We start from the raw sequence: 26,525 nt of genomic DNA on the forward strand, positions 1-26,525 counted from the left end.
CGCACAGTCTCCAACTATAAACTACACTAATATCACCTATCTTAATAACTCAACGCAGCTCAACTCAACCACTTTAATTCTACTGTAAAACATTACAACAACACTTCAGAAAGGGGCCTTTTGCCAATAGTAACATTTTAATTCTTTATTTATTTATTCTATTATCTTTACAATTAAGACCAACTGTACAAAAATAATTAATTCAGTTCTTGGCAAATTCACACATGGGAAAAAAAATTCTTCTTTCATTTCTCTCCTTAAAATATTTTGATTCAAGGCATGTGACAAACACATGTACAGTAATGAAATTTACAGTCATTATAAAGAGTTAATTAAGAGTCCAGATACCCATTGTGTTTGGTCAGCTATTGGAAGAAATAGGAAAGAGAGGGAGAACTGTTGTGCCCCATAAAGGTTTAATCACAGAACTAGATTTATTTGAATTTGGGGCTAATGGAAGCAAAAGGCTAACAGCACTGGCTCAAGACAGACATAGTATTACCTTCCTATACAATTCAGCCTTGATGCAGCACCCTGTGATTCCAGTGCTGAGTCTCCATACACTTCTATAGATGCAACACAGCTCTGAATTGCAGGGCAGCCCTGTATTGCTAATCCTGGGCTCCTCGAGTCGAGATTCACAACGATGCAGTGGGGGAAAGTTCATTTCATTTAAGTGGGATTTGAACCCAGGGCTCCAGAGATGAAAAACTAGTTGAGTTATCGACTTTGCCACCAAGCCTCCTGCACCAATATCACTGGACTTTGTTTTCTCACGCTGGCGCTTGGTGCTGCTGTCTTCCCTCAGTGAATCCCAAACATTCTCCTAATCCCCAGTTTCACTTCCCCCATGTGGGACACCTCGCTAATTCTTTTCAAGGATCAAGAGACTTGCAAAAATGATCAGAATTAACACAAAATAATTCACTTCCACCTATCCAATCAAGAACTGCAGGAGGGAGACAAAGCAGAGCCAGCCTTTAGCCCCTTCTCCCTCCCCCCACCCATGGATTAGAAACATCATAGCTAATCTCATCTTTCATTTAAAAATAGTTTGTCCTTTTTCTTTGAAAAGGTCTCTGAAAATAGCCACAGATTCCAAGGTCAGACGGGACCACTGGAATCATCTAGTCTGGCTTCCTGTATAACACAGGCCATAGAACTCCCAGAAATACTTCCTGTATGAAAGACAGCATCTCTCTCAGAAAAATACCCCATCTTGATTTAAAAACTGCCAGTGACAGGGAATCACTGGCAGCCTTGGTAAATTGTTCCAATGATGGATAGTCCCTGTTGCTGCTAAAAATGTTTGAGCCATTCCCAGGCTAAATTTGTCTAACTTCAAGTCGGGCACTGATTTATCCGAATATCATGGAGGTTCATTCCAACCCCCGCACCCCTGACACACACAGCCCCCCGCGCAAGGCCTTTGGGGTTGCTGAAACCCTGAGGCCCCACTCCCTCAGTTTCTGGGAGGACCCAGAACCAATTAATGACCTGGGGAGAGGAGGCAGTGCTGCCCTGGCTGCTGCCATCGCCACCAACTCCCTTCCCAGCAGCTGGCTGCTGCTGAGCTTGCTCCTTCCTCTGAGGAGCAGCCATTGTGATTTGTATGAGGGCAACTCAACAGCCCAAGAGGCAGCGCCATTAAGTAGACTAAGCACGGGAGCAAGTCCACAGAACTCCTCTGTTCTAATGCCGGCTCTGAAACAGACACAAGCCCTGATTCAGCAAAGCACCTAAGCAAATGCGTAACTGAAGTGGTCCTATTAACTTCAAGAGGATACATGGAATTAAGCACGGGCTTCCTTGCTTGGCTGCACTGAGGCTGTGGTTTCTGCATCTCTAAAGTGGATCATATTTAGCTACCATGCACTGATGGTGTAACAATGAATGTTTGTAAAGTGCTGTAAGCAGAATGCACACAAAGCACATCAAAGGCAGCAGGTTTAAAACAAACAAAAGGAAGTATTTCTTCCTACAACACATAGTCAAACTGTGGAACTCCTTGCCAGAGGATGTTGTGAAGCCCAAGACTATAACAGGGTTCAAAAAAGAACTAGATAAATCCATGGAGGATAGGTCCATCAATGGCTATTAGCCAGGATGAACAGGGATGGTGTCCATAGTCTCTGTTTGCCAGAAGCTAGGAATGGGCAACAGGAGATGGATCACTTGAGGTTTACTTGTTCTGTTCAGAGGGAATGATGCTAGAATGGGCTAGATGGACCTTTGGTCTGACCCAGTATGGCCATTCTTATGTTTGTGGCCTCCAGTCCCACAGCTTAGATTCACAGACTCTAAGGTTAGAAGGGACCATTAGGACCAGTCTGAAGCTAGTCTGAAGCTTATTTCAACAAGCTGTCCTTTTCAGAACTCTTCTAACTGTTCACAACTATGTAGGACACTAACAAGCAACCAATATCCCAGTCTCCTGCAGCAGGAAGCTGGTGGCAATCTGAGGAATCAGTCATGTTTTTAAGGGGTGAAAGACTTTTACGGGCTTCTCCAAATTACTGGACAGAAGCCAGGGTAGCTGGTCATCGCTCCACAGCAGCAAAGACAAGAGCAAGGCAGCCTGGTCTCCATAGCTGCAGCAAAGTCATGTTAAGAAAACCAAAAGGTTTATTGTACATTTAGAAAGCGCTCTAGTCTGATGGAAGTTCAGAGGCGTACAGATTTGGACTGCAATTCAAAGCTGCAAGCAACAGCGTGGAGGAATTCAGGTACTCTCTCATCAAACAGTTCTACCAGAGAGCGTTCTGCAGGACGTCATGGGTCCAGCTCTTTTCAGGCAGGCTCGAGAGAGCCAATGGTGCTTGTTAAGAGTGTCTCAGACTGAAGTCTCTCCTGTTCGCAGCCACGCTCACCAAGGTCACCATCCGTATAATTACACCTCTGGGGCCCAAAGTAAGCTGACACAGGAGTCAGGGACGAAGTCTTTCGTCCCACATGCAAGTGGCTGGGTACAGCAATTACTGGGGGGTCGTTTGGTTCTGCTTAAGGCAGGTCAACAGGTGATATGGACCAATGGCTGGTTACACTGTTGCAAAAGTTGTGCCCTCACCTCATGGTTTTTCATGTCTCCTCATTTCAACTCCACCCCTCAGCCCAAGCTGCCTGGTTCTAGCTGACTGTTTTGTAATGGCTACATTCAGCAGTGCTGCTCTATCACCACCAAGGGCAGCTCCTCTCAAACTGTGGTGAATGGAGCACTGACTGGCCTCATGGCACTAATTCCCCTCCTCACTTCCAGCTCTTAAATTGCATTACAAGAAGCTAAAAACCATTTTGCTTATGTGGAAAGGTCACATGAGGAAAGTCATGACTGTGGTTGACACAAAGGCTCTGACTGCAATTAAAAACTCATGGCTAGCCTGTGCCAGCTGACTCGGGCTAAGGGGCTGCTTAATTGCGGTGTAGACATTCAGGCTTAGGCTGGAGCCCAGGCTCGAGGACCCTGCAGCTGATGCTGGAAAGTCTACACCGCAATTGAACAGCCCTGCGAGCCCGAGTCAGCTGACACGGGCCAGCCGCAGGTGTCTGACTGCAATGCAGACATACCCTAAGATACTAGGTCATCACCAATAGAAAGGAAGCAGTCTGTGCAACCATAAATGTGAGAGATGGGGTCTGCACAACCGCCAGCAGAAGCGGGAGATGTCTCCAACATAAAAACCTCTGTTAAAAGGTGAACCACACTATGGAAAAAGAGTCTGAGAAGCCCTGTTCTAGGGACACAAGGATGTTATGGGTATATTATACAGAGCACACACTGCTCACAGTGGGAGACTTAAGATTTCCCAATGGTGATTCCTTTAAAGAGAGTCTGGTTTACGTTTGTATTAATTGCACTGCTCTGCATCTATTCTCCCTCTTCCCGTCACAGTGAAACCTTGTCTCCCCTAGGACTCCTGGCACTGTTTGTCTAGCACCAGTACAACTCCACCAATGCTAGCAACGGGCGCAAGTATTTATATCATCATGTCATTTAAACCTAAGCAGGAGCCCCTAACCCTCTACATTACTGGTGGTGGTAGACGAATCATGAAAGAAATCATAGGGTAGATGCAACTTGGCTGTCTGCATCCATAAGCCAGAAGGGTGATTCTGCTGATTAGTCCAACAGCAGCAGGGGCTGTGTTCTGAGGAAACAGGCTGATTTATTGCATTGAGATGACAACCTTTCCTGTTGACTTGCGCTGAGTTACACGGCTAAAGGCTTCATTCACCTGCAAACACAAAACCTCAGTTGTTTATACAAAAGGGCATGTACGTGTACACACACACACTCACACACACACACTCCTGCAACTGTTAGTTGCTACTGTAGCCATCTTAATTTGCATTCTCTACAGTAATTTCTAGAGACAGATGTATTTGGCCAAATTTTTATGATTGCCCTTTAAAAATCCCCCTGCACTTTTTTTGTGTATAAAGATTTGGGGCACATGAAAACTTGGATTTGTGCATGCAGGAAAAACGACTATGCACAAGGATTTCAGGGGCAGTTTTAGAGGGCAGGTTGGAACACTTTAAAAATCTGACCAAGTGACTTCACATTCCAGAGTGCAATCCAGGCCAGCGAGGGGCTGTGTCAGCACCTGTCCTATAACCTTGGCTGCCTCATGATGCTTTGCTGTTGTAGCTCCCAACCTGGGCTGCCCACAAACAGCATGCAAGTCACACCCTGAATGTCTGTGTATAGCTGCAACCCTGGCCAAGCAGCCCCAACCCCAGCAGCCTGTCAGCAACACACCAGTCACACTCTGGCTTCCACTAGCCTCGGTTACTACCTGCAGGGTGACCCCAACACACTACCAGTCCTGAGTTTCCCCACAAAACTTTGTTCTGCACTGTCCAGCCCTCTCCTGGAAAGTCCGGATATTAAGATTCGCTGCTCCTGTGAAGAGTCAATATTCAACAGTTTGCTACTTTAACTGGAGTTACCAAACAGTTCTATTTAAACACAGCACTGGATGGGTTTAGATTAAAAAATAAAAAGTTTGTTAACAAAAGAAGAATTCATTTAAAGTCCTATCAAGTATAAGAGATGAAGTTAGAAATGGGTAAAAGCAAATAAAAGTGAAAACGCAACTAAACATTTAAAATCTAATCTAGCAAGTTTCGGTTCAAGGTTTTGTTCAAAATGGCCTCTCTGACCCCCCGTCCCCTTCCCCTTCCAGCAAGATGGGAATTGACCCTTTCCTTCGTCAGGATCTCTCTCCAAGACCCAGAGGCGCTGGGGCCTTTGTCTTCTTAAGTGAAAGAGAGAGAACTTGAGGTTCTCTGCCCCTTTCTTGATAGTCCAGTGAACCTTTGAAGCAGAGTCTTCTGAAGGTTACCCTTCAAAGTAAAGTTTATTCATGCAGTAAAGAAGGTGACACAGAAGCTCGTGGTGAAGGAGGCTCCAGGTCTTTTTTCTCCTCTCCTGTGTTTGCTGAAGTGAAAATTTGCTTTGTGGCCTGCCATTTCCCCCTCTTACTGTCTTGAGGACTCTGTTTACTACTTATCTGTAAATTGAGATAAATACACATTCCTTGTTTAGGACAGACCTGCTTAACAACCGTTGCCTAGGCTGCGTGGGAGCGAACGTGTGCTAATAATGTCAGACAGGGGGATGTCATTACTTTACATAGAATGTTGCTACATACATTTCATCATGATAATATTGACCAGCGAGTTATTAGTTTTCCAGTGATACCCCACAAGGTATATTTTGTACAAAGGTTATTACAAGGGTGCATAGCAGGTGAATAGAGGGATGCTTTTGGTCACAACCACAGAACCATGCACTTCTTCACCCACATGCATACCTCAATTAAAATCATTACCCACAAAAAAATGGAAATTCACAGAGATCAAATTTCCCTACCCACTCACCATGGGGTAGCATTAGAGACACTCAAAAGCTTAATCCTTTACTGGGTGGGTTAATTTCTCTATCTTTGGCCTAACTATTTCTATCAGTCATTTTCAACTACTGCAAGGTGAAGACAAAGTCAGTACCAGTTTCGTTCATCATGCTAAGGAGTTTGGCCAGAACGGCCCCCAGGGTACCTGGTACTTTCTTATCAGCTCAAAAGAATGTTACTCAGATTGGTCTCTGCAAAGTCTGACACTGAAAATATCAGAGACTGTTATTGCTAGTTGCATTTCCCAGAGTTTCCTGGTCAGTCTTGTTGCCACTGGCCCATCATCTATGAGGCGCAGATGTCTGGTTTAGGTGGCTAACATGCTCTTTAGGTTTGAGATGTAATTATGTGTGTGACGCTATGAATAGTGGAATTTAAATGCAATCAGATTGTTACTCTAAAGTACAACAGGTGGTAGTCGTGACCCAGGGAGCCCCTGAATGCCAACTGGCAGAGGGCCCACCACACTGTAACTCACATCAGGCCTGACACACTCATTGCTCCAACATACTGTTATCATAATCTATATCTAAGAGGTGTCATGTAAGGCATCATACTCAAACTTATAACATACTGGTCATTAATATGATTGCGTGGTGTATGTACAGGCAGTGTATAAAGCATTATAGATGTGTGCTGGAAATATGTTCGTAGCATGTGGCTGGGAAACAGTGCATAAGCCCAGCCTGTCCGAGACAAAAGAATGCGTTTCAGCCACTTGACTGTGTCACCAGTGTAAATTGAGCAAGACGAGGCCAGAAACAATGGAAGTATATTTACATGGAAGGTAAACAAAGTCATCAAACTAGCAAATGGGGGAGATGACTACTTAACAATCAGGGCAGTGGATAGAGGCTGTACCCCCAGGAAGCCTTCCTGCCTCTTGAAACAGAGATGATGGATTTTGGAAAATATACGCCGAAACAGTAAAAATTTTTGGCATCCATCACCAGAGGGACACAAAAGGCCAGAACTCTTCATGTCAGAGAAAAGCAGATCCCTCAACCGAGGGAGTTGAAGTCTCTAAGAACTGACTATAGGTGAGAAACCTGCTTTGCAAAAGATTGTAACTTGCTGAAGTTTTAGTCACTAGAAAGTGTGTTTTGTTTGTAACTTTTCATGTTTCTTTCACTCTTACTTGAAATCATTTAAACCTATGTTCTTTGTTAATAAACATTCTTGTTTTATTACAAAACCATCTCAGTGCTGTGTAGTGAAGTGAAGCTTAAATCTTCAGCTAATCTAACAGGCTGCTGTATGCTCTGTCTTTCTGGAGGCAGCGAACTTAACAACTTCTATGAGAGGGACTGAACAGTGTCGAAGGATGTCTCTGCGGAACTCAGGCTCACCGACTGACCAGCAAGGCAAGGTTTGGACTGGCAGAGTCCTGAAGAGTTTGCTGGCAAGGCAGACAAGCTAGCACGCCCGGGAGCTGGCACATGGCTTATCAGTAGCAAAGCTCACTCTTGCCGAGGCAGAGTGGTGACCGAGTGGCTCCCAGTTCTGGGTGACCTGAGCAAGACATCACTGCAGTGCAGTTTGTTCTGGAGGAACAAACAGCTCAGCATTTGTATTGGAATTTGCTCTTTGTGGGCTTTTTGCCTCAGGGATCCATTTATGAGGCTGAAATAACACAAGAGCTGACCATCTCATGGCACTTCCATTATCCAGGAACTGAAATGCCAGAAAATTACTAACCAGCGTGTAATTCTGACTCCTCTAATGCAGGGGTTCTCAAGCTTTTTCCTTCTAAGCCCCCCCCAACATGCTGTAAAAACTCCATGACCCACCTGTGCCACAATAACTGTTTTTCTGCATATAAAAGCTAGGGCTGGTGTTAGCAAGCAGGGCAATTGCCTGGGGCTCCATGCCACAGGGGTCCCCATAAAGCTACATTGCTCAGGCTTCGGCTTCAGCCCCAGGCTTCAACCCTATGCAGTGAGGCTTCGGCTTTCTGCCCTGGGCCCTGGCGACTAACGCTGACCATGCTTGGAGGACCCCTGAAACCTGCTAGCGGCCCCCAGGGGGCCCCGGACTCCAGGTGGAAAAACACTGCTCTAATGGCTCCCAGAGTGAAAGATGTAAATTAAGACATAGCTGCATCCCCCAATTCACCTTTAAAAAAAAAAAAACAATTTTACCCCATTGTATTACTGACTCTTAAGTTGTAAGGTCTTTGTGAAAGGAGCTGTCATTTTTACAGGTCTGTACCATGGCTAGCACAAGGGGGGCCCAACCTGGCACTTCCAAAACATAAATACTAAATAATCATCATACATATTGGAGACATTTAAAGCCAATAACACTGGAATGAAGGAGAAAAAAAAGGGGATTTCTTGAAGAACCGGGGTTCTGTGCCGTGTTTGAAACGGGAGGGTTTTTTGTACGTATCAGAGGGCATTCACCACACACAAAATTCACTCAGACGCAAAACTTTACTCTAAACAAAGCAATCCTGAGAGCTCGACACTGCATAAGGTCATCACAGTTTATGAAAATATACATGTCAAGGTTTTAATTTAATCAACAGCAGCATTTACTTCCTGTAGTGATGACAGGTTCTTGGCAGATACCGGAGTTTAGAGTTAGTTCTGAGGCATAGATCAAACCTACGTGTCTCCTAGTTGTAACTCATATTTTTCCCTCCCTAAGAGGTATGGGGCATAGGTACTGGAACGAGGGAGGCGGGGAGGATGCTGCATCCCCTGGCTTGAAGTGGTTTCCATTTCAGGGTTTACAGTTTGGTTCAACGTCTCTCAGCATCCCCACTATACAAATAGTTCCAGCGCCCTTGTACAGGGGCTCAAGCTTTGGGCCTTCCCATTCCCCATGGAAGTGCTGATAGCAGCCCACCACATTAGACAGCTTCTTCCTTCTATTCAGCCTCTCTCAGAGAACTGTGAATCCTGCCAGCGAGTGTCATCTTGGGCAGCACTTTACCTCTTCCAGTTTGAAGACCGCTCCTACATGAGGTTGGATCCGTCTTTCCTGGCAGTACCAAAGAGCAGAGGAGAGTGATGACGAAAAAACAGGAAAGTCCTCTTCCCGGTATCGACCCCAGAACACTCCCAAGGCAGACACGTTCTTCAGAAGCAGCAGGTTGGCTGGAACAGAGGGGATTGCTCCTCCAGCAAAACCCACCACCACAATCCTGCCCTCCCAAGCCAAACTGCAAAGGGGAGGGAAAGGAGATGTATTTAATGAGGAAGAGCAAGCATAGGGTAAAATTGTGATCCCACTGGGGAAAAGGGGGAGGGGGGTGCCTCTTCTTCATTGGGACCAGAGTTTGGTCCTTAATGAAACACTGTCTCAAACTCAACACTAGGGTTTTAGCTCATTGAAGACAGGACTTTGCCACTACACCATCTGCAGGTAGGATCTCATCAGAATTTGTCAACTAAAAGGGGAGCATCTGGGCCAACCGTTTCCAAGTTTGAGCACCTGCTGGTGGCCTTTAGAGAGCTGGCTGGTCACATGATGCTGACTGATCCATGTTGTTTCTAGCTTTTACATCGCATTAAGGACAGGTGAAAACACATTAAATATTTTCCTGCTGTTACTTTTCCAGGTGAGCAGTTACTATATTTCACACAGGTACATACTGCGATTGCCAGTGAGGGTTACCCACAGAATGATCTCTTTATTAAGTTTCAGAACCTCAGCTCTAGTAGTACTTGCATGGGGCCCCCTAGGGAAACTGGCTCTGCACGAACTGGTTCTGCTAATTAATCAGAGACACTTTCTCCCAGTCAGTACTCAACCAACGCCCCAGTGTGGCACTAAGTGGCACCCCTCTTTCTGATTACATGTGAAAAAAATCAAGGCCCTAAATATCTGTGGTCAGTAAAGAGCGAGATTGGGTGCTATATCCAAACTCCAGCTTGCAGAATTACATTCTGGTGGCTCCCTACATTCCCTTGCAGTTTCAACTGGATACTTGTGAAGCATGCAGAGGGAGGGTCCCAGGAGACCACACATTTCATACCCCTAATGCACGTCACTCAGAACGTAACAGAATCGTATTTCAACGCACCTATGTAATGCCTCTTTGAAGATGTCCCCTCCAACGGCATCAAGAACTACATTGACCCCTCTGTTATCTGTAAGTTTCTTCACCCCCTCCTTTAGGCTCCCTTGGGTGTAATTCACGCTGTGGGCTGCACCCTTCTGCAGAGCCAGGTTGCATTTGTAATCACTTCCAGCTGCTGCTATCACCTGAAAACAAAGGAGGAGCGAGTGTTACAGTCTGATCTTTCATGGTGGAAGACAGCATGAGCTCTCCGAGGCAGGGACTGTCTTTTAGTTCTGTGTTTGTACAGCACCCTAGCACAATGGGGTCTGAGGCTCCTAAGCACTATGATAATGCAAATAAAATAAAATAAAATAAAATAAAGGCATCTTTGCTCAGAGTGATACAATAGGTGCTTTAGCATGTTATCATAATCTATTACAGTACCAATAACTTAAATAAAAGCTCCATAGTAATGTATCTTACATGTCAATGTCCCCAAAAATGCTTTACAAATTTAAAATGATGTACAAACTGTATCTATATCACTGTACCATTCAGTGAAGAACAACCACTGCTGGGATGGAACGCAGCAGCTGTTGGACAACGCACAGCAGCACTATATAACAACTTAAGGCAGAAAGAGAAGACCAGTCCCATCTGCAATTGAAACTTCAGGGGAATTTAGAGAGAGACTGCATTTACCCAAACTGGTCCCTGGTCTGGGTTTAAGCCTAGTACTCCTACCAAATGTGCCACAGGATTTTTAACATACCCCAGTGCATTTGGAGGAGTTTTCCATCCCTAGAAGCATGATAGGATTTCACTCAGAGGGGAGACTACCAGCCGCTGAATTACTTGCTCCAGATTTCTCCAGTCAGACTCTGTGCTTTGTGGGAGCTCTATCACGCACAACAAACCATTCTGCTGGATCATATTAAAGAAGTTCTGTATTAAAATCACAAATGAGTTTGATTCCCCAGAGTTTAAATTCCAGGGTATTACTAATTAAGAGGTCTCTTGGTTTTTGGTCTCTTGCTTTTACTGTTTCTCTCCCTCTCTTTGTGAAACTTGCAAGCTGCTAATTGTGTTAGTACATCCTAAGACAGTCAGTTCTCAAAGCTATACTTTGTAACAACAGAAACAGCACACAGAGACTCCCTTTATCTCGCTTTGTTAACAATTGTGATTAAAATAGAGATAGAGGATGTATGTGGATGGATGCTTGGTGTGGATAATAACTGAATGATCTGGGAGGTGCCAGCCTAAGAATCCAGTGTCTATCGGCCGAAGAAGGCATAAAGTGGAAACAACCAGAGGACCCCCTGAGGGCAGACTGGAATCCACCCAATGGCCTCAAGGATGGGAGAACCGAAGAACAACACGGAGCCATCAGGAATGTGCCATCTGCTGATTGATTCAGCAACAGCATGATGAACTAATTCCCATAGACTGGCATAGGAATAAATTCCTATAAAAATGGACTCTAGAAACAGAGCTTTGTGGTCTGATTCTGCAAACCAACTTCCAGGAGCATCAGATGTGCATCTGACAAGGCCCTGCTCCCTCCTCGTGTCCAGGCCACCTGGCCAGTGGCTTGGCACGAGCAACTCTAAGACTGGTAACTATGATAACCACCTTGCAGAACCTGTGTGTGTGTGTATGAATGAATGTGTGAATAAATATGAAATTGAATGGAATGTTATAGCTAAAACTAACTGCTTACTATGATTCTTTCTGTATTCACCATAAATGTGGCATTTTGCCTTATTCCCTTTAATAAGATCCTGCTGGTTTTTATTTTATTGGTATAACAATTTGAATTGGAGTTATTTCTGCCTTGTCACTTTGTGCAGTTCTTTTTACTGAGGGGTGTTCTACTTATAAAAAAAAAAGCCTCTCTTTTAAAAACCCTAACAGCATACTATTTCCTAACCCGATTTATACTGTGATGGTTGGAATAAATTCATCTCTTATTCCCATAAACATCAAACGCTATTATCCCTTAGATCTACATTGGTTCAAATCTAAAGGATGAAATTTTCAAAATGACCCAGTGGCTTAGGACCCTAAGTCCCATTGACTCTCAAAATGAATTAGGCCTGTAAGCACGTAAATCACTTTTTAAAATGGGACTCAGGAGCCTAAGTCACTTGGGCACCTTTGAAAACATTCCCCCTCTATCTCCCACTTGGATAAGAGCTCAATTCTGCACTGGAAAGAATCAAGGGAAATTATGGGGCTCCACAGCGGAGTCCATAGCAGGAGCACAGGGAAGGCAGGTGTTTCATGAGGGGAAAGTGCATTAGTGTGTGTGCTGTGTTTGAGAGATGGAGACTGAGAGATGGAGTCTGGTTTACTGGATTACCAGCCCCTCTGACTTTACAAATCTCCTGGGTTCTGTTCCCTACTCTACCGATAATTCATTGGGACACCTTGGGCAACTCCCAACATCTACGTCCTTTTTAGTATGCACATCTTGAAAATGGAGAATAATACTTGCCTACTTTGTGAAACTTAATTCATTAGTGTTTGGAAAGGTCTCTGAATGCTCAGATGGAGCATGCTATAGAAGGCACACTCATTACTACAGTGGGACACACGTAGAATACAGATTCATTTGAAAAAGGGACATACCTTTGCCTTGAGAACGTTAGCAGCTACATCGATAGCAGCAAGCCCCGTGGCCCCAGCAGCTGCTGTCACTAAAACCGTTTCCCTGAGACAGAGACAGAGACTGAAATAAACAGAGCTTCCCTCCACAACAGAAAAGCAGTGCATTGAGTGCCTGCCTACTAACAATACACAAAAAGAAAAGGAGTACTTGTGGCACCTTAGAGACTAACCAATTTATTTGAGCATGAGCTTTCGTGAGCTACAGCTCACTTCATCGGATGCATGCCGTGGAAACTGCAGCAGACTTTATTTATACACAGAGAATATGAAAAAATACCTCCTCCCACCCCACTGTCCTGCTGGTAATAGCTTATCTAAAGTGATCATCAGGTGGGCCATTTCCAGCACAAATCCAGGTTTTCTCACCCTCCACCCCCCCACACAAATTCACTCTCCTGCTGGTGATAGCCCATCCAAAGTGACAACTCTTTACACAATGTGCATGATAATAAAGTTGGGCCATTTCCTGCACAAATCCAGGTTCTCTCACCCCCTCATCCCCCTCCCAAAAACCACACACACAAACTCACTATCCTGCTGGTAATAGCTCATCCAAAGTGACCATTCTCCCTACAATACAGAAAGAGGGATTCTAGGTGGACTTCTCCTGAAGGTCGAAACAGCAGACTGGACTTCTACATAGAGTGCTTCCGCCGACGTGCACGGGCTGAAATTGTGGAAAAGCAGCATCACTTGCCCCATAACCTCAGCCATGCAGAACACAATGCCATCCACAGCCTCAGAAACAACTCTGACATCATAATCAAAAAGGCTGACAAAGGAGGTGCTGTTGTCATCATGAATAGGTTGGAATATGAACAAGAGGCTGCTCGGCAGCTCCCCAACACGAGTTTCTACAAGCCATTACCCTATGATCCCACTGAGAGTTACCAAAAGCAACTACAGCATTTGCTCAAGAAACTTCCTGAAAAAGCACAAGATCAAATCCGCACAGACACACCCCTGGAACCCCGACCTGGGATATTCTATCTACTACCCAAGATCCATAAACCTGGAAATCCTGGGCGCCCCATCATCTCAGGCATTGGCACCCTGACAGCAGGATTGTCTGGCTATGTAGACTCCCTCCTCAGGCCCTACGCTACCAGCACTCCCAGCTACCTTCGAGACACCACTGACTTCCTAAGGAAACTTCAATCCATCGGTGATCTTCCTGATAACACCATCCTGGCCACTATGGATGTAGAAGCCCTCTACACCAACATTCCACACAAAGATGGACTACAAGCCGTCAGGAACACTATCCCCGATAATGTCACGGCTAACCTGGTGGCTGAACTTTGTGACTTTGTGCTTACCCATAACTATTTCACATTTAGGGACAATGTATACCTTCAGATCAGCGGCACTGCTATGGGTACCCGCATGGCCCCACAGTATGCCAACATTTTTATGGCTGATTTAGAACAACGCTTCCTCAGCTCTCGTCCCCTAAAGCCCCTACTCTACTTGCGCTATATTGATGACATCTTCATCATCTGGACCCATGGAAAAGAAGCCCTTGAGGAATTCCACCATGATTTCAACAATTTCCATCCCACCACCAACCTCAGCCTGGTCCAGTCCACACAAGAGATCCACTTCCTGGACACTACAGTGCTAATAAACAATGGTCACATAAACACCACCCTATACCGGAAACCTACTGACCGCTATTCCTACCTGCATGCCTCTAGCTTTCACCCTGACCACACCACACTATCCATCGTCTACAGCCAAGCTCTGCGATACAACCGCATTTGCTCCAACCCCACAGACAGAGACAAACACCTACAAGATCTCTGTCAAGCTTTCTTACAACTACAATACCCACCTGCAGAAGTAAAGAAACAGATTGATAGAGCCAGAAGAGTTCCCAGAAGTTACCTACTACAGGACAGGCCTAACAAAGAAAATAACAGAACGCCACTAGCCGTCACCTTCAGCCCCCAACTAAAACCCCTCCAACGCATTATTAAGGATCTACAACCTATCCTGAAGGATGACCCAACACTCTCACAAATCTTGGGAGACAGGCCAGTCCTTGCCTACAGATAGCCCCGCAACCTGAAGCAAATACTCACCAACAACCACATACCACACAACAGAACCACTAACCCAGGAACTTATCCTTGCAACAAAGCCCGTTGCCAATTGTGCCCACATATCTATTCAGGGGACACCATCACAGGGCCTAATAACATCAGCCACACTATCAGAGGCTCATATACCTGCACATCCACCAATGTGATATATGCCATCATGTGCCAGCAATGCCCCTCTGCCATGTACATTGGTCAAACTGGACAGTCTCTACGTAAAAGAATAAATGGACACAAATCAGATGTCAAGAATTATAACATTCATAAACCAGTCGAAGAACACTTCAATCTCTCTGGTCACGCAATCACAGACATGAAGGTCGCTATCTTAAAACAAAAAAACTTCAAATCCAGACTCCAGCGAGAAACTGCTGAATTGGAATTCATTTGCAAATTGGATACTATTAATTTAGGCTTAAATAGAGACTGGGAGTGGCTAAGTCATTATGCAAGGTAGCCTATTTCCTCTTGTTTTTTCCTACCCCCCCACCCCCAGATGTTCTGGTTTAACTTGGATTTAAACTTGGAGAGTGGTCAGTTTGGATGAGCTATTACCAGCAGGAGAGTGAGTTTGTGTGTGTATGGGGGTGGGGGGAATGTGAGAGAACCTGGATTTGTGCAGGAAATGGCCCACCTCAATTATGCACATTGTAGGGAGAATGGTCACTTTGGATGAGCTATTACCAGCAGGATAGTGAGTTTGTGTGTGTGGTTTTTGGGAGGGGGATGAGGGGGTGAGAGAACCTGGATTTGTGCAGGAAATGGCCCAACTTTATTATCATGCACATTGTGTAAAGAGTTGTCACTTTGGATGGGCTATCACCAGCAGGAGAGTGAATTTGTGTGGGGGGGTGGAGGGTGAGAAAACCTGGATTTGTGCTGGAAATGGCCCACCTGATGATCACTTTAGATAAGCTATTACCAGCAGGACAGTGGGGTGGGAGGAGGTATTTTTTCATATTCTCTGTGTATAAATAAAGTCTGCTGCAGTTTCCACGGCATGCATCCGATGAAGTGAGCTGTAGCTCACGAAAGCTCATGCTCAAATAAATTGGTTAGTCTCTAAGGTGCCACAAGTACTCCTTTTCTTTTTGCGAATACAGGCTAACACGGCTGTTACTCTGAAACCTAACAATACACAGTTTCCCATTTGTCTTGAAGATGAAAGATCTCCATGATCAGCTTAAAAAGACTCCAGCAATTGATTTTACCCCATGATCCATTTCAGTAGTAAGAATTTTCCACATCTTCAATGGTATTCTCTTTCCCAGAATCTTTCCCAAAGGCATGAGTAAGGGGAGCTTGACTTTTCCCAAACACCAGTTCATACCCGGATGAAATGAGTCACCGTATCCCCCATCGAGTGTGAATCTTTTACATTCCAAAGTGAAGTGATCTGATAAGAGAATATCTACATGTTTTCAATTACTGTACAAGTAGATATACATTTACTCCAGTTCAGGTGTAACAGCAAACTGTGCTGTTTGCAGAGTTGGGGCAAGGGAGAGGACGGTTTTTCTGTTAAGGCACAAGAGTTGGCTCTGGATGCTGTTCTTACCTCTGCCACGGACTTCCTGTGTCAATGTAGACAAGTCAATTCTCTCTCTGGCTTTGTTCTCCCTATTTCACATACACACCCTAAAGTCTCCACAGAGCACTTGCTGCACTTCCAAATCCCAATCCAGAAGTTAAAAAATTCCCAACCAGGCTCCTTTGCTCCCAAAGGGACCAATGTTTCCCTTAAAACCTGCCTGTAACAGTACAAGCCTACTTATCCAAAAGGAGAGCTGTTGTCTTAGGATAAATTAGCAGAGCAATGCATGGCATGCACTGATATTGGGCAGGAAGGCTAATTTTCAGCTAAACAACAGGTTGGACTTGGACACAATTTGCCTGCCTGGGATACAGCCCAACCCTACCAGCTATTTCACAGCAATATGCACTGGTTTCTGGGGCTTATAAAAATCCCTCTGTTCAGCAGGTTTTTGCCAAGAACATCACAAGGGTATAAAATGCTTTTTAAAATATGTAATTTTAAATTGTTGAAAAGCTATCAATGTGTTTGTGTACTTTGAGTTTATAAAAGCAGCCCTCATGCAGGCTATGGGCTTTGAACAATTTTAAAGTGACACATACACAATTTGTTGACTAGTGTATTGCCTTTTCACAGTGACCATCTTCCGTGTGGGAAGTGACCCCATCACCGTAGTATCTGAGCACCTCCCATACATCAGTCAATATTATTTATTTATGACATCCCTCTCAAATAGGGAATGAGCCCCAATTTACAGATGGGGAAACAGAGGCACAAAGATTAAGTAACTGGCCCAGGGTGACACAGTCTGTGGCAGAGAAAAAAACTGAGCCTAAGGTCTCCCGAGTCCCAGTACAGGGTTAACCATGAAACTATCCTTTCTCCATAAATGTAAAGGTACCATCAATATCTGTGATGGATTTCCCGCCATATGAACCCAGGACTCCTCACACCTCCATACTCCCAGACCGCCAAGCCTCTCCAGCATGTCCCAGGTCAGCCTGGAAGGGTCTCCCCTCCACTAATGAACCATGTATCACTGCCCTTATAATCAGCCCCCACAGACAAAACTGGGACTCAAAGCCCAGCATAGTGAGCCCTCCACTAAGCTCACCCGATGAAACCAGAGAGCAGCATAATCTCCCGAGGAAGCAGCAGACATGTCATCACTTGGAACTAGACAAAGGACTAGAAAATATACTGTAAAGAATAGATCTTCCCCAGCTGGGAGAGGTAGGGAGATGGGCTGTCTGTCAGAACAGGTCATTTCTATCCCTAGCAGCTATTATTCTATCCTAGTATTTTCCCATAAAATACTAATGGATGCAGATCTGAGTCTTTTCTTTTTTTCAGAAGCATTGCTTCATATGTCCTCAAGGCAGATCCAGCATCCAGTTCTGGTTTACTTTGTGGTTCTCACTCTTGGTGTGGACAGTGACACTTAACAAAACACACATCTTCACCCATACACACAATGCATATTAATTTCCACTACACTCTTGTCAAACTCATTGTGAATCAGTGGCCAGGGAAAACCAGCAGCCTCACTCCCCACGGGACAAAAAGACAGCCTGATCTAAGAAAAGGAGTACTTGTGGCACCTTAGAGACTAACCAATTTATTTGAGCATTAGCTTTCGTGAGCTACAGCTCACTTCATCGGATGAAGTGAGCTGTAGCTCACGAAAGCTTATGCTCAAATAAATTGATTAGTCTCTAAGGTGCCACAAGTACTCCTTTTCTTTTTGCAAATACAGACTAACACGGCTGTTACTCTGAAGCCTGATCTAGTGATCTGAGCAGAGTTTAGAAACCGGGAATGCCTGGATGTTATTCCCAGCTTCACCACTAACATAACAGCATGACCTTGGCCACAAGACCTCTTCTACGTCTTTGTTTCCCCATCTACAAAGCGGTAACAATAATACTTCTTAATGAGTTCACTGAGTGCCTCGACATTATTTTGATGTATGCCTAATATGGGAGATTAGATGTTAGGAGTATAGCTGGCTGGAGAATAATTCTGTTTCGTGACAACCTTCCAGACTTTGAAATTTGTTTTTGTTCCCATACAGAACACAAGCAAAAACACTTCAAGCATTTTTGTGAAATGGAATTATGTGAAAATGTCCTTCTTGAATTGAAAAGGTCAGGTTTTCAGATTTTCAGATCTGGGGGGTCTCTCTCTCTCTCTCTAGAAGTGAAAGACCACCCTGGATCTCAGAAGCTTTCCCATCAAAATCAGTAGGTCTCCATGAAACATTTGGACTTTGACAGAAACAGTATATTCCAATGACCAAAAGGTTTTGTTGAAAATATTGCAACCAGCTCTATTTATGAGATATGACGTTTGATTTTTTGCAAATGAAACACATTCTGCAGGGACTAAGTATCGTTACTGCTGGACACGTTATGCTTTGGACTCCTCTGATCACTTACCCTGGCTGCGTGCGTGCTCTATGATCCAGGGCCAAAATGGCTGTGCCATAAGACACAGGCAATGCTGCAGCTTCTTCGTAAGAAACACCTTCTGGGATTGGCCACAGCATCTACATGAGAAGACAGAGCAACACTCTTAATCCTGAAGAGGGATAGAGGATGAAATTCTGTCTTTTCCAACTGCTTTAGTGAGCACTTTGAACATGATACAGAAGCATGCTGTTAAGCTGTCCTAAACATTACACTATGTGAAACCGTTAATTTCATCCAAATAAGTTTTAATGCAATTTTTCTTATCAGCCCTTTCTGCGTTTTCGAGGATTCTCTAGAGCAAACCCCAGTTCATGGCAATGAGGGCAGGAGAACAAACATCAAAAAGAAAGGCACAGACTGGAAGATCTCACAGGAGCCAAAAACTAAACAACATGAGACATAAAACCTTTTGCAATAATGGAAGACACATTTATATTTAAATTGTAGTTACCTTCTGATCAGCTACGCACTCCCCAGCCATTGCACTAGTGCCAGTCACACCAATTACCCTGTCTCCCTGCCGGAAAAGCACCAGTGGACAGGCGTTAGGAGGAAAACAATCACTTGATCTCACCCCTCTCTTTGGATTAAGTCTTTGATCTTCCTTCTTTCCCAAGAAGGACCCAAGGACCCGAGCAGCACAAACTAAACCTGATAACAGTTCAGGCAGCAATTGCATTAATTAGATACCTCCCCACCCTTCCCACCTTTGCTTCTTTTTCCAGACCCTTATTCCTCTCTCTGATGGGACTTGAAATACTACCACCTTCCTGCACACACCTCCAACCCATCAAGCAGAGCTCACAACTTTGCAGATACTATAGTGCGGACGGCTTAAACAGTACCCCCACACTGCATCCTCGATACTCCCTGATCAACCGGGAATCCATTCCTAACCCCAGCACCACTACATCTCACTTACCTCCTGCACTGTGCTGACGTTCGCTCCAGTCTCCATCACCATCCCTGAAAACTCCATTCCTAAAGCAGGAGAAAGTCATGCACATCCCACAAACACTGAACCAGGCCACTTCCCCAGCTGCACTCAGCACTGTCCTCTGCAGATGGGATCTAGGGATTCTCACCTACTCCAGTCCTACCCAGTCTCCAGTCCTACCAGACTGGGGTGGGGAGAGCAGAGAGACAGTGAGTTCAGCTAACGTTAGCCTCGTGTGGCAGATGCAGGCAGCTCTACTCTCCCTGGCTGGCAAAGATATTGCAGTACTTGGAAAAGACAGAAATGCCAAAGGAGAGCTGTGTAAGCTCGGTGACTTGTCTCTCTCACCAACAGAAGTTGGTCCAATCAAAGATACGGACCTCACCCACCTTGTCGCTCTAAAGATGCTCAGAGTCCAGCTGCTCTTTGATTTTTAACTCTGAAAATGACCATATTTGCCAGATTACCAATCACCAGATTATCCATGATGGCACAGGTTTGCATACAACATATGGGATACAGCCAGCATTCGAAGGCTGCTTTAGAGAAGATTTAGAAGCAAAGCTGTTAGGAGGCCAGAAGGTGGCACTGTGGGAATGCAGACTGATAAAACAGTACTGCGTAAATGGGGCGGGGAGGGGAGGGGAGAAGAGTAGAAGTAAGGACTTTTCTAAAGTTATTGTAAAGTAAAAGCTACGTGGCTGTCTGTCTTCAGAGGCGTTCTTATGGCATCAGTGGGACTGTCAGCTCCCAGGCTGGCAAGGGCTGAAGGAGATATTCAAGCCTGAAGGTTTTAGTGCAGCAAACAAACACAGCAGAGGTGCTGCATGTTCACCGCTACAAGAACAGGAGGTTCGGTGGTTGGAGGCAGGAGGAATTCAGCAAGGGGATGGCATATGCCTAGAATGTCAAGCATGGAGAAAGCCACACACACTATACAGAATGATCCCTGCAGACATTATACTTTAAAGCACTGGTTCTCAACCAGGGGTATGTGTACCTCTGGGTTTACGCTGGGGTTTTCTTGGGGTACATCAACTTATCTAGATATTTGCCTAGTTTTACAACAGGTTACATAAAAAGCACTAGTGAAGTCAGTACAAACTAAAATTTCATACAATGACTTGTTTATACTGCTCTGTATACTATACACTGAAATGTAAGTACAATATTTCTATTCCAATTGATTTTATAATTATACGGTAAAAATGAGAAAGTAAGCAAGTTTTTGGTAATAGGGTGCTGTGACAGTTTTGTATTTTTATGTCTGATTTTGCAAGCAAGTAGTTTTTAAGTAAGGTGAAACTTGGGGGTAAGCAAGACAAGTAAGACTCCTGAAAGGGGTACAGTAGTCTGGAAAGGTTGGGAGCCACTGCTTTAAAGGGCAGCATAATAACCTGGACTGCATAGGTGGATGCTATGAATTCCTGAATTCTAACCCCAGTTCTCCCTTTGAGTTGCCAAGCAACCTTGGGCAAGGCACATAGCCTCTCTGTGTCTCACCGTGCCCATCTGTAAAGTGGGTTTCATTATACTTATCAACCTCTCACCCAGCATTGTCATGAGGATTAATTAGTTAAGCTTTGCCCAGCGCTTTGAAAATACAAAGGTCTGTATAACTGAGAGGTGATAAGAGACTGTGGCCACAGTGAGGTCTTGTCTATGCTAGGAAAATCCATCAGCGTAGAATTAGCACATTTTAATTTATATGATGCTAAACCTGACTTAAAGATGACAGGTGCAAAACATGTGTTAGCTGGATGTGGTTAACCATAAGGTTGTGGCAGAGCTTAATTTGTAATGAAAAAGGTGCTGGGGCTCAAGCAATTAGGTGCCGGGACTCAAACAAACTTTTTACATTCATAACCGATGCAGCAAGACCAGAAGTGCCAGGGCTCAGCCCTGGCAAGCCCTGGCACATATTAAGCACTGCATTGGAGGCAGGGTCACACAGAGAGTTTTCCTTCCCCGGAGCAGCATGACAGTATACAAAGACAAGAAACTGAGAGCCACAAGGAGGCAGCACTTGGGCGAATACACATCCCACTTACTGTGGGTCATTCTTTTGTGGAAGGACAAAGGAATAGTAAGTGTTAAGAATGGGAAATCCATCCCAATCCCCTTGTGCCTGGGAATGTCTGGGAAAACATATTTAAATATTTTCTTCCTTATAATAAGTCAGTAGGACATGAAGACATCCACCTCAAGGCTGTTGGTCTGACTCCAGTCAAGGTCAGAAATGTCCACAATTTGTTTCCATCGTCTGGCTCTTCAGTTGCCTATATTAAATGAGTGAGGAGGTCTCAGCCCAGTTCCTAATGGACAGGGTGTCCACGACACAAAACAACACCACCCCAATTTCTCTTAATTCATCAAAGGCTACGCTGCACCTATTCTATAGCTAGACAGCTTTATTCCCTAGCACTGTCAATCTGTCCCCAGCACTAAATTCACTCAGAATTAAACACAGTAAAGTTAGTCACTCTATAACCTGCACAGATCAGACAGACTCCTACTTACCAGGAGTGAATGGAAGACAATGCTTCTTTTGGTACAAACCCTTACAGGCCAAGATATCAGCAAAATTTACTCCACAGTAACGGACGCCAACCCTGACCTGAAAGAGAGAAGGGAACCCTTCAAGCAGTAGAAACATTTTAAACAGATAACTTCACTGCAGTAGCATTTTAAAACAGCTCTCCCCTTTCCCAGGGACTTACACAGTCCCCATTACCACAGTATCTGAGCACCTCACAATCCATCATGTGTTTCTCCTTTCAACACCCCTGGAGGGAGAGCAAGGCTATTATCCTCATTATACAGTCAGGGACTTGAGGCACAATGAAGCTGAGTGACTTGTCCAAGGCCACACAGGATGTCTGTGGCAGAGCAGGAAATCAAATCGCAGTCCTTCTAGTCCCAGGCCACAATCCAACCCTCTCTCAAAAGACTCCCATGTTTTCTGAGGCACAGACCAGATCCTCAGCTGGTATAAACCAGGGTAGTTCTGTTGATTTTATTGGAGCTATGCAGATTTACTCCAGTGGAGCTTTAGATAAGCTATTACCAGCAGGACAGTGGGGTGGGAATAGGTATTGTTTCATATTCTCTGTGTATATATAAAGCCTGCTGCAGTTTCCACGATATGCATCTGAGGAAGTGAGCTGTAGCTCACGAAAGCTTATGCTCTAATAAATTGGTTAGTCTCTAAGGTGCCACAAGTACTCCTTTTCTTCTTCCAGTGGAGGAGTTGGCCCCAAGTGTTTTGGTGGAAGATGGCATCCACTGAATAGCAGTAACTATCTCAGGATACTTTTCTATTATGTACTACTTTACTATTCTTTTAATAAGTTTGTTTCTTTGACACTCTCCTCAGCACACCCAGAACTGTCAGCCACTGTGTTACTTCTTCCTCAGCAAGACAGTGTTGCTGGAGCTTGGACTGGGTGTCAACCTCACCAGCAAACTCTTTGAGACTCTGCCAATTTTAACCTGGACTTGCAGAGAACATCCCGCAAACCCCAGTTCCTGAGTTCCCCAGAGACATCTCTGTTGCGTCCAGTCCCTCTCACTGGACACCCACAGAAATGTTTAAGTTTACTGCCTCCAAAGAGACAGCATAAACGCCAGCCTGTTTGGATTCATGCTCCACTTCAATACACAGCACTGAGATGGTTTATATTAAAACCTAAGAATATGTTTATTAATAAAGAATATAAGAATGTGAGCGATACAGAGCAGAGATAACAAACAGAAAATGGTTACAAGCAAAACAAAATAAAACATGCTTTTTAGCATCCAAGACTTAACTATAGCAAGCCACAATCTTTGCCTAAACAGCTCTCTCACTTATATCAAGCTACCACATTGCTAGCCCTTCTGGCTAAGTGATGGATAACTAAGGAGTTCTCTCCTTATTATAGTCCAATAAACCTTTGAAATGTATTCCTCTGAAGTGTAACCCCACAGAAAGTTCTTCTCCCCCACTGTTTGTTTTCTCCTGTTGACTTCCCATCCCCGCTGTTGATTCATTGTCTCTGACATCACCTTGCTCAGTTTACACTGGAGACATAGGCAAACAAGCAAAACAACTTTCCTTTTTCTAGGACAAACTTATTTATCAAGTCTGCCCCCAGAACAGATTTTAGGAACACATTTCCAGCACACATACATAACTGTTTACACACCATCCGTACACATCATGCAATGCCACTCGTAACCAGTGTGTCACCAGTTCTTATATGATACCTCACTCAATACACTTTTATAGTACAATAATATTCTATATGATCAATTGATTCAGCTGCTTATTCTTTAGGTTTCAGACACTGGGGTGTCTGGACCCTGATTGTCACAGTTTTGTTATCAGCTGTTCATTTCAATGGGCTTCTCTGTGCCTTCACATAACATATTATCTGTGTACACACAAGCACTAAGCACTGGACTATGGATTTTCACCTGGTTTTACCTCAACCCAGTGCTGATAATTAGCACTTGGGTTTTACTTGATCAAAGTGCAGTACAACTACAAAATAAGCCTCTCACCAGCTCTGTGAGGTATGGATTGCCACCATATTACAGACAGGGAACCTGAGACTCAGACGGGAAGGGACTCGACTAAAGTCACTCAGCCATTGACCCAGTGGTTGTTTTAAAGTCCCAAACCATCCTCTTTCTTACTGAATTCGTTTCCTTTCTAATCCGCACACAACCTTCGTCTCTAAAGCTCTTATTATTTAGGGAGGCAGTGTGGCCTAGTGGCTGGAACACTAGACTGGGACTCAGGAGCTCTGCATTCTAATCCTGGCTCCGCCACTAGTCTGCTGTGTGACTTTGGGCAAATTAATTTCACTGCTATGTGCCTCAGTTTCCCCATATGTAAAAGGGAGATAATGATACTGACTCCTTTGTAAAGTGTGTTGAGCTCTACGGATGAAAAGATTTTTGTATTACTGCAGTAGACTCTAGAGCTCCATTGTGCTAGGCACTGTACAAACAGTCCCTGTTTTGAAGAGCTTGCAATGTAAATGGACAAGACAGACCAAAACCAGGAGGGGAAATGAATTTTGGATTGTGGGTGACAGTGAGGAGAGAGTGAGGGAGACTAAGTGAGGAGGCGGGTGCTGTAATTAGGGGTGAGAGATGATCAGGGCACAATTCAGGGGTGGGCAGATGGTGAAGAGGAAGAGCAGATCTTAGAGATGTTAAAGAGAAAAAACTGGCAGGATTTAGCAACAGCACTGATGTAGGGGAAAGAAACCAAGAGGACTAGCATAGGACTCCAAGGCTGTGAGCCTGAGACACAAGGATGTAGGTGGGTTTGCCAGCTAAGGGACATTAGATTATTCAAAATAATCAGCAATTCTGCGCATCTCAATCCCAGTACCTCATGGGGCTGCAGAGAAGGGGATGGGAGGTTCCTAATAATCAATGGCTTTGTCAGCTCGGTGCACAGCACTGCTTGATAGTTCCGGCAGGACTGCAATAGGATGTCATTGTTCAGGGAGAACAATCCCAGAAGCTCTTTACCTGAAGCACTGCTCCTGCAACAAAAGAGTATGCGCTAGCGTTATACTGTGCTGTGTACCAGCCAGTTGCCACCTTATCACCCCAGAAGTAGCTGCATTTCATAAAGCATTTTGGTTATAAAAGATATCACTGAAAGTATTTTATACAGCAAGGACTGCTTGCTATACATAGGAGACTGCCGATAACCTCTCCATGGAGTGGTTGAGCTTGCATTACGCTTAATTTTAAAAACAAAGTGGGAGAGAAGTTTACTGCTGATGAAAGACTCCAGTAACACTGGACCCAATAGTACTTAGACCTCTGGGGTAGGGACTGTTCTTGGTTATATATTTGTACACTGCCTAGCTTACAATGAGGTTGCTCTAGGTACAACCCAAATAATAAGCCGCCGCCGCCACCACCCTGGTTTGAGTTAAGTATGGTGCAGGTGGTGAAATTTAACCACTGCCATTTCTTAACACCTTTTGTCCCTAAAACAAGGGTGCTTGGGGTTACCTAAGGTTTCTTGCCTGCTGGAGAAGAGGCTGCCCTCTGCTCAGTGTCAAAGTCTCCCATGTGCCTACTCCTAGATTTTCTTTGTCACCCTGTCACTGCAATAGCTGCAGTGCTGCCAAACCTCAAGCATTCAAAAATATGAGATTATATATATGCGCATGTATAAAAATTGGGGCGGGGGGGTCTTTTTATTTGCCTCCTGGGTTCAGAGCCTTTAGGGGCTCTGAGGCCATGTTTTCAAGCTTTTCTCCCCAACCAGGAGAGCTAGAAACTTACTTTAAGGGGAAAAGTCGCAAAACGGCGATTTCTCACCTAATCCCGAGATCCCAAGGAGCTGAGCGCCTTTAAAAACAAACCACATGTTGCAAGAGTTGACAGCAGTATTCCCCCCCAGCCCTAGCCCCTCACTCCCGGCAGCAAAGCCCCAGCACTGCCCCGCTCTCTGCACGGGATGGGAGGCGTGCGCCCCGAGAGGTGGAACTTCGCGGGGGGATGGCGGCTGGGAGCTCAGGAAGGGGCGGGAGCGAGCAGAGCTGGGGCTCCAAGGGAGCACAGGCGGTGCAGGGCACGACTGGGGGGCAGCGCGGGTCGCTTCAGGGCTGGGGTCGGGGGGAGCGCGGGTCGGGTCGGGGCAGGGCCGGGGTCCCGGGGCGGGGAAGGGCGGGGGCGGGGAGCCGGCGGGGCGGCGCACGGCGGGAAGAGGGGACTGCCCCGGGGCCGCTGGAAGGGGAGCCGAGCTCAGACCTGCAGCGCTTCAGCCGGAGCAGCCAGCCAGGCCCCAGGCCCCAGCGCAGCCCCGCCGTCATGCTCCTCCGCGCCGGGCACCCTGCGCTGGCTTCCGGGGAGTGAACACCGCC

General features: G+C 45.1%; 1 protein-coding gene across 2 annotated transcripts; it reads right to left on the reverse strand.

The window, feature by feature from the left end:
* Positions 1 to 130: 130 nt before the first annotated feature.
* On the reverse strand, positions 131 to 26,525 carry LOC140915897 (quinone oxidoreductase-like protein 2). Of its 2 annotated transcripts, XM_073356484.2 has the most exons (11): positions 26,413 to 26,525; positions 25,981 to 26,010; positions 25,031 to 25,187; positions 22,165 to 22,261; positions 19,630 to 19,688; positions 19,159 to 19,224; positions 18,675 to 18,784; positions 12,562 to 12,643; positions 9,949 to 10,130; positions 8,856 to 9,084; positions 131 to 4,232 (listed from the first exon to the last, which is right to left on the reverse strand). In XM_073356484.2, the coding sequence occupies exons 1-11, from the start codon at positions 26,472 to 26,474 to the stop codon at positions 4,164 to 4,166; spliced, it is 1,143 nt and encodes a 380-aa protein (XP_073212585.1). In that variant the 5' UTR covers positions 26,475 to 26,525; the 3' UTR covers positions 131 to 4,163. The 2 variants fall into 2 exon arrangements, with proteins under 2 accessions (XP_073212585.1, XP_073212586.1); XM_073356485.2 differs by lacking the exon at positions 25,981 to 26,010.

This window comes from Lepidochelys kempii, chromosome 8, assembly GCF_965140285.1.
Source record: "Lepidochelys kempii isolate rLepKem1 chromosome 8, rLepKem1.hap1, whole genome shotgun sequence".
In the NCBI taxonomy this organism is placed as follows: Eukaryota; Metazoa; Chordata; order Testudines; family Cheloniidae; genus Lepidochelys; species Lepidochelys kempii.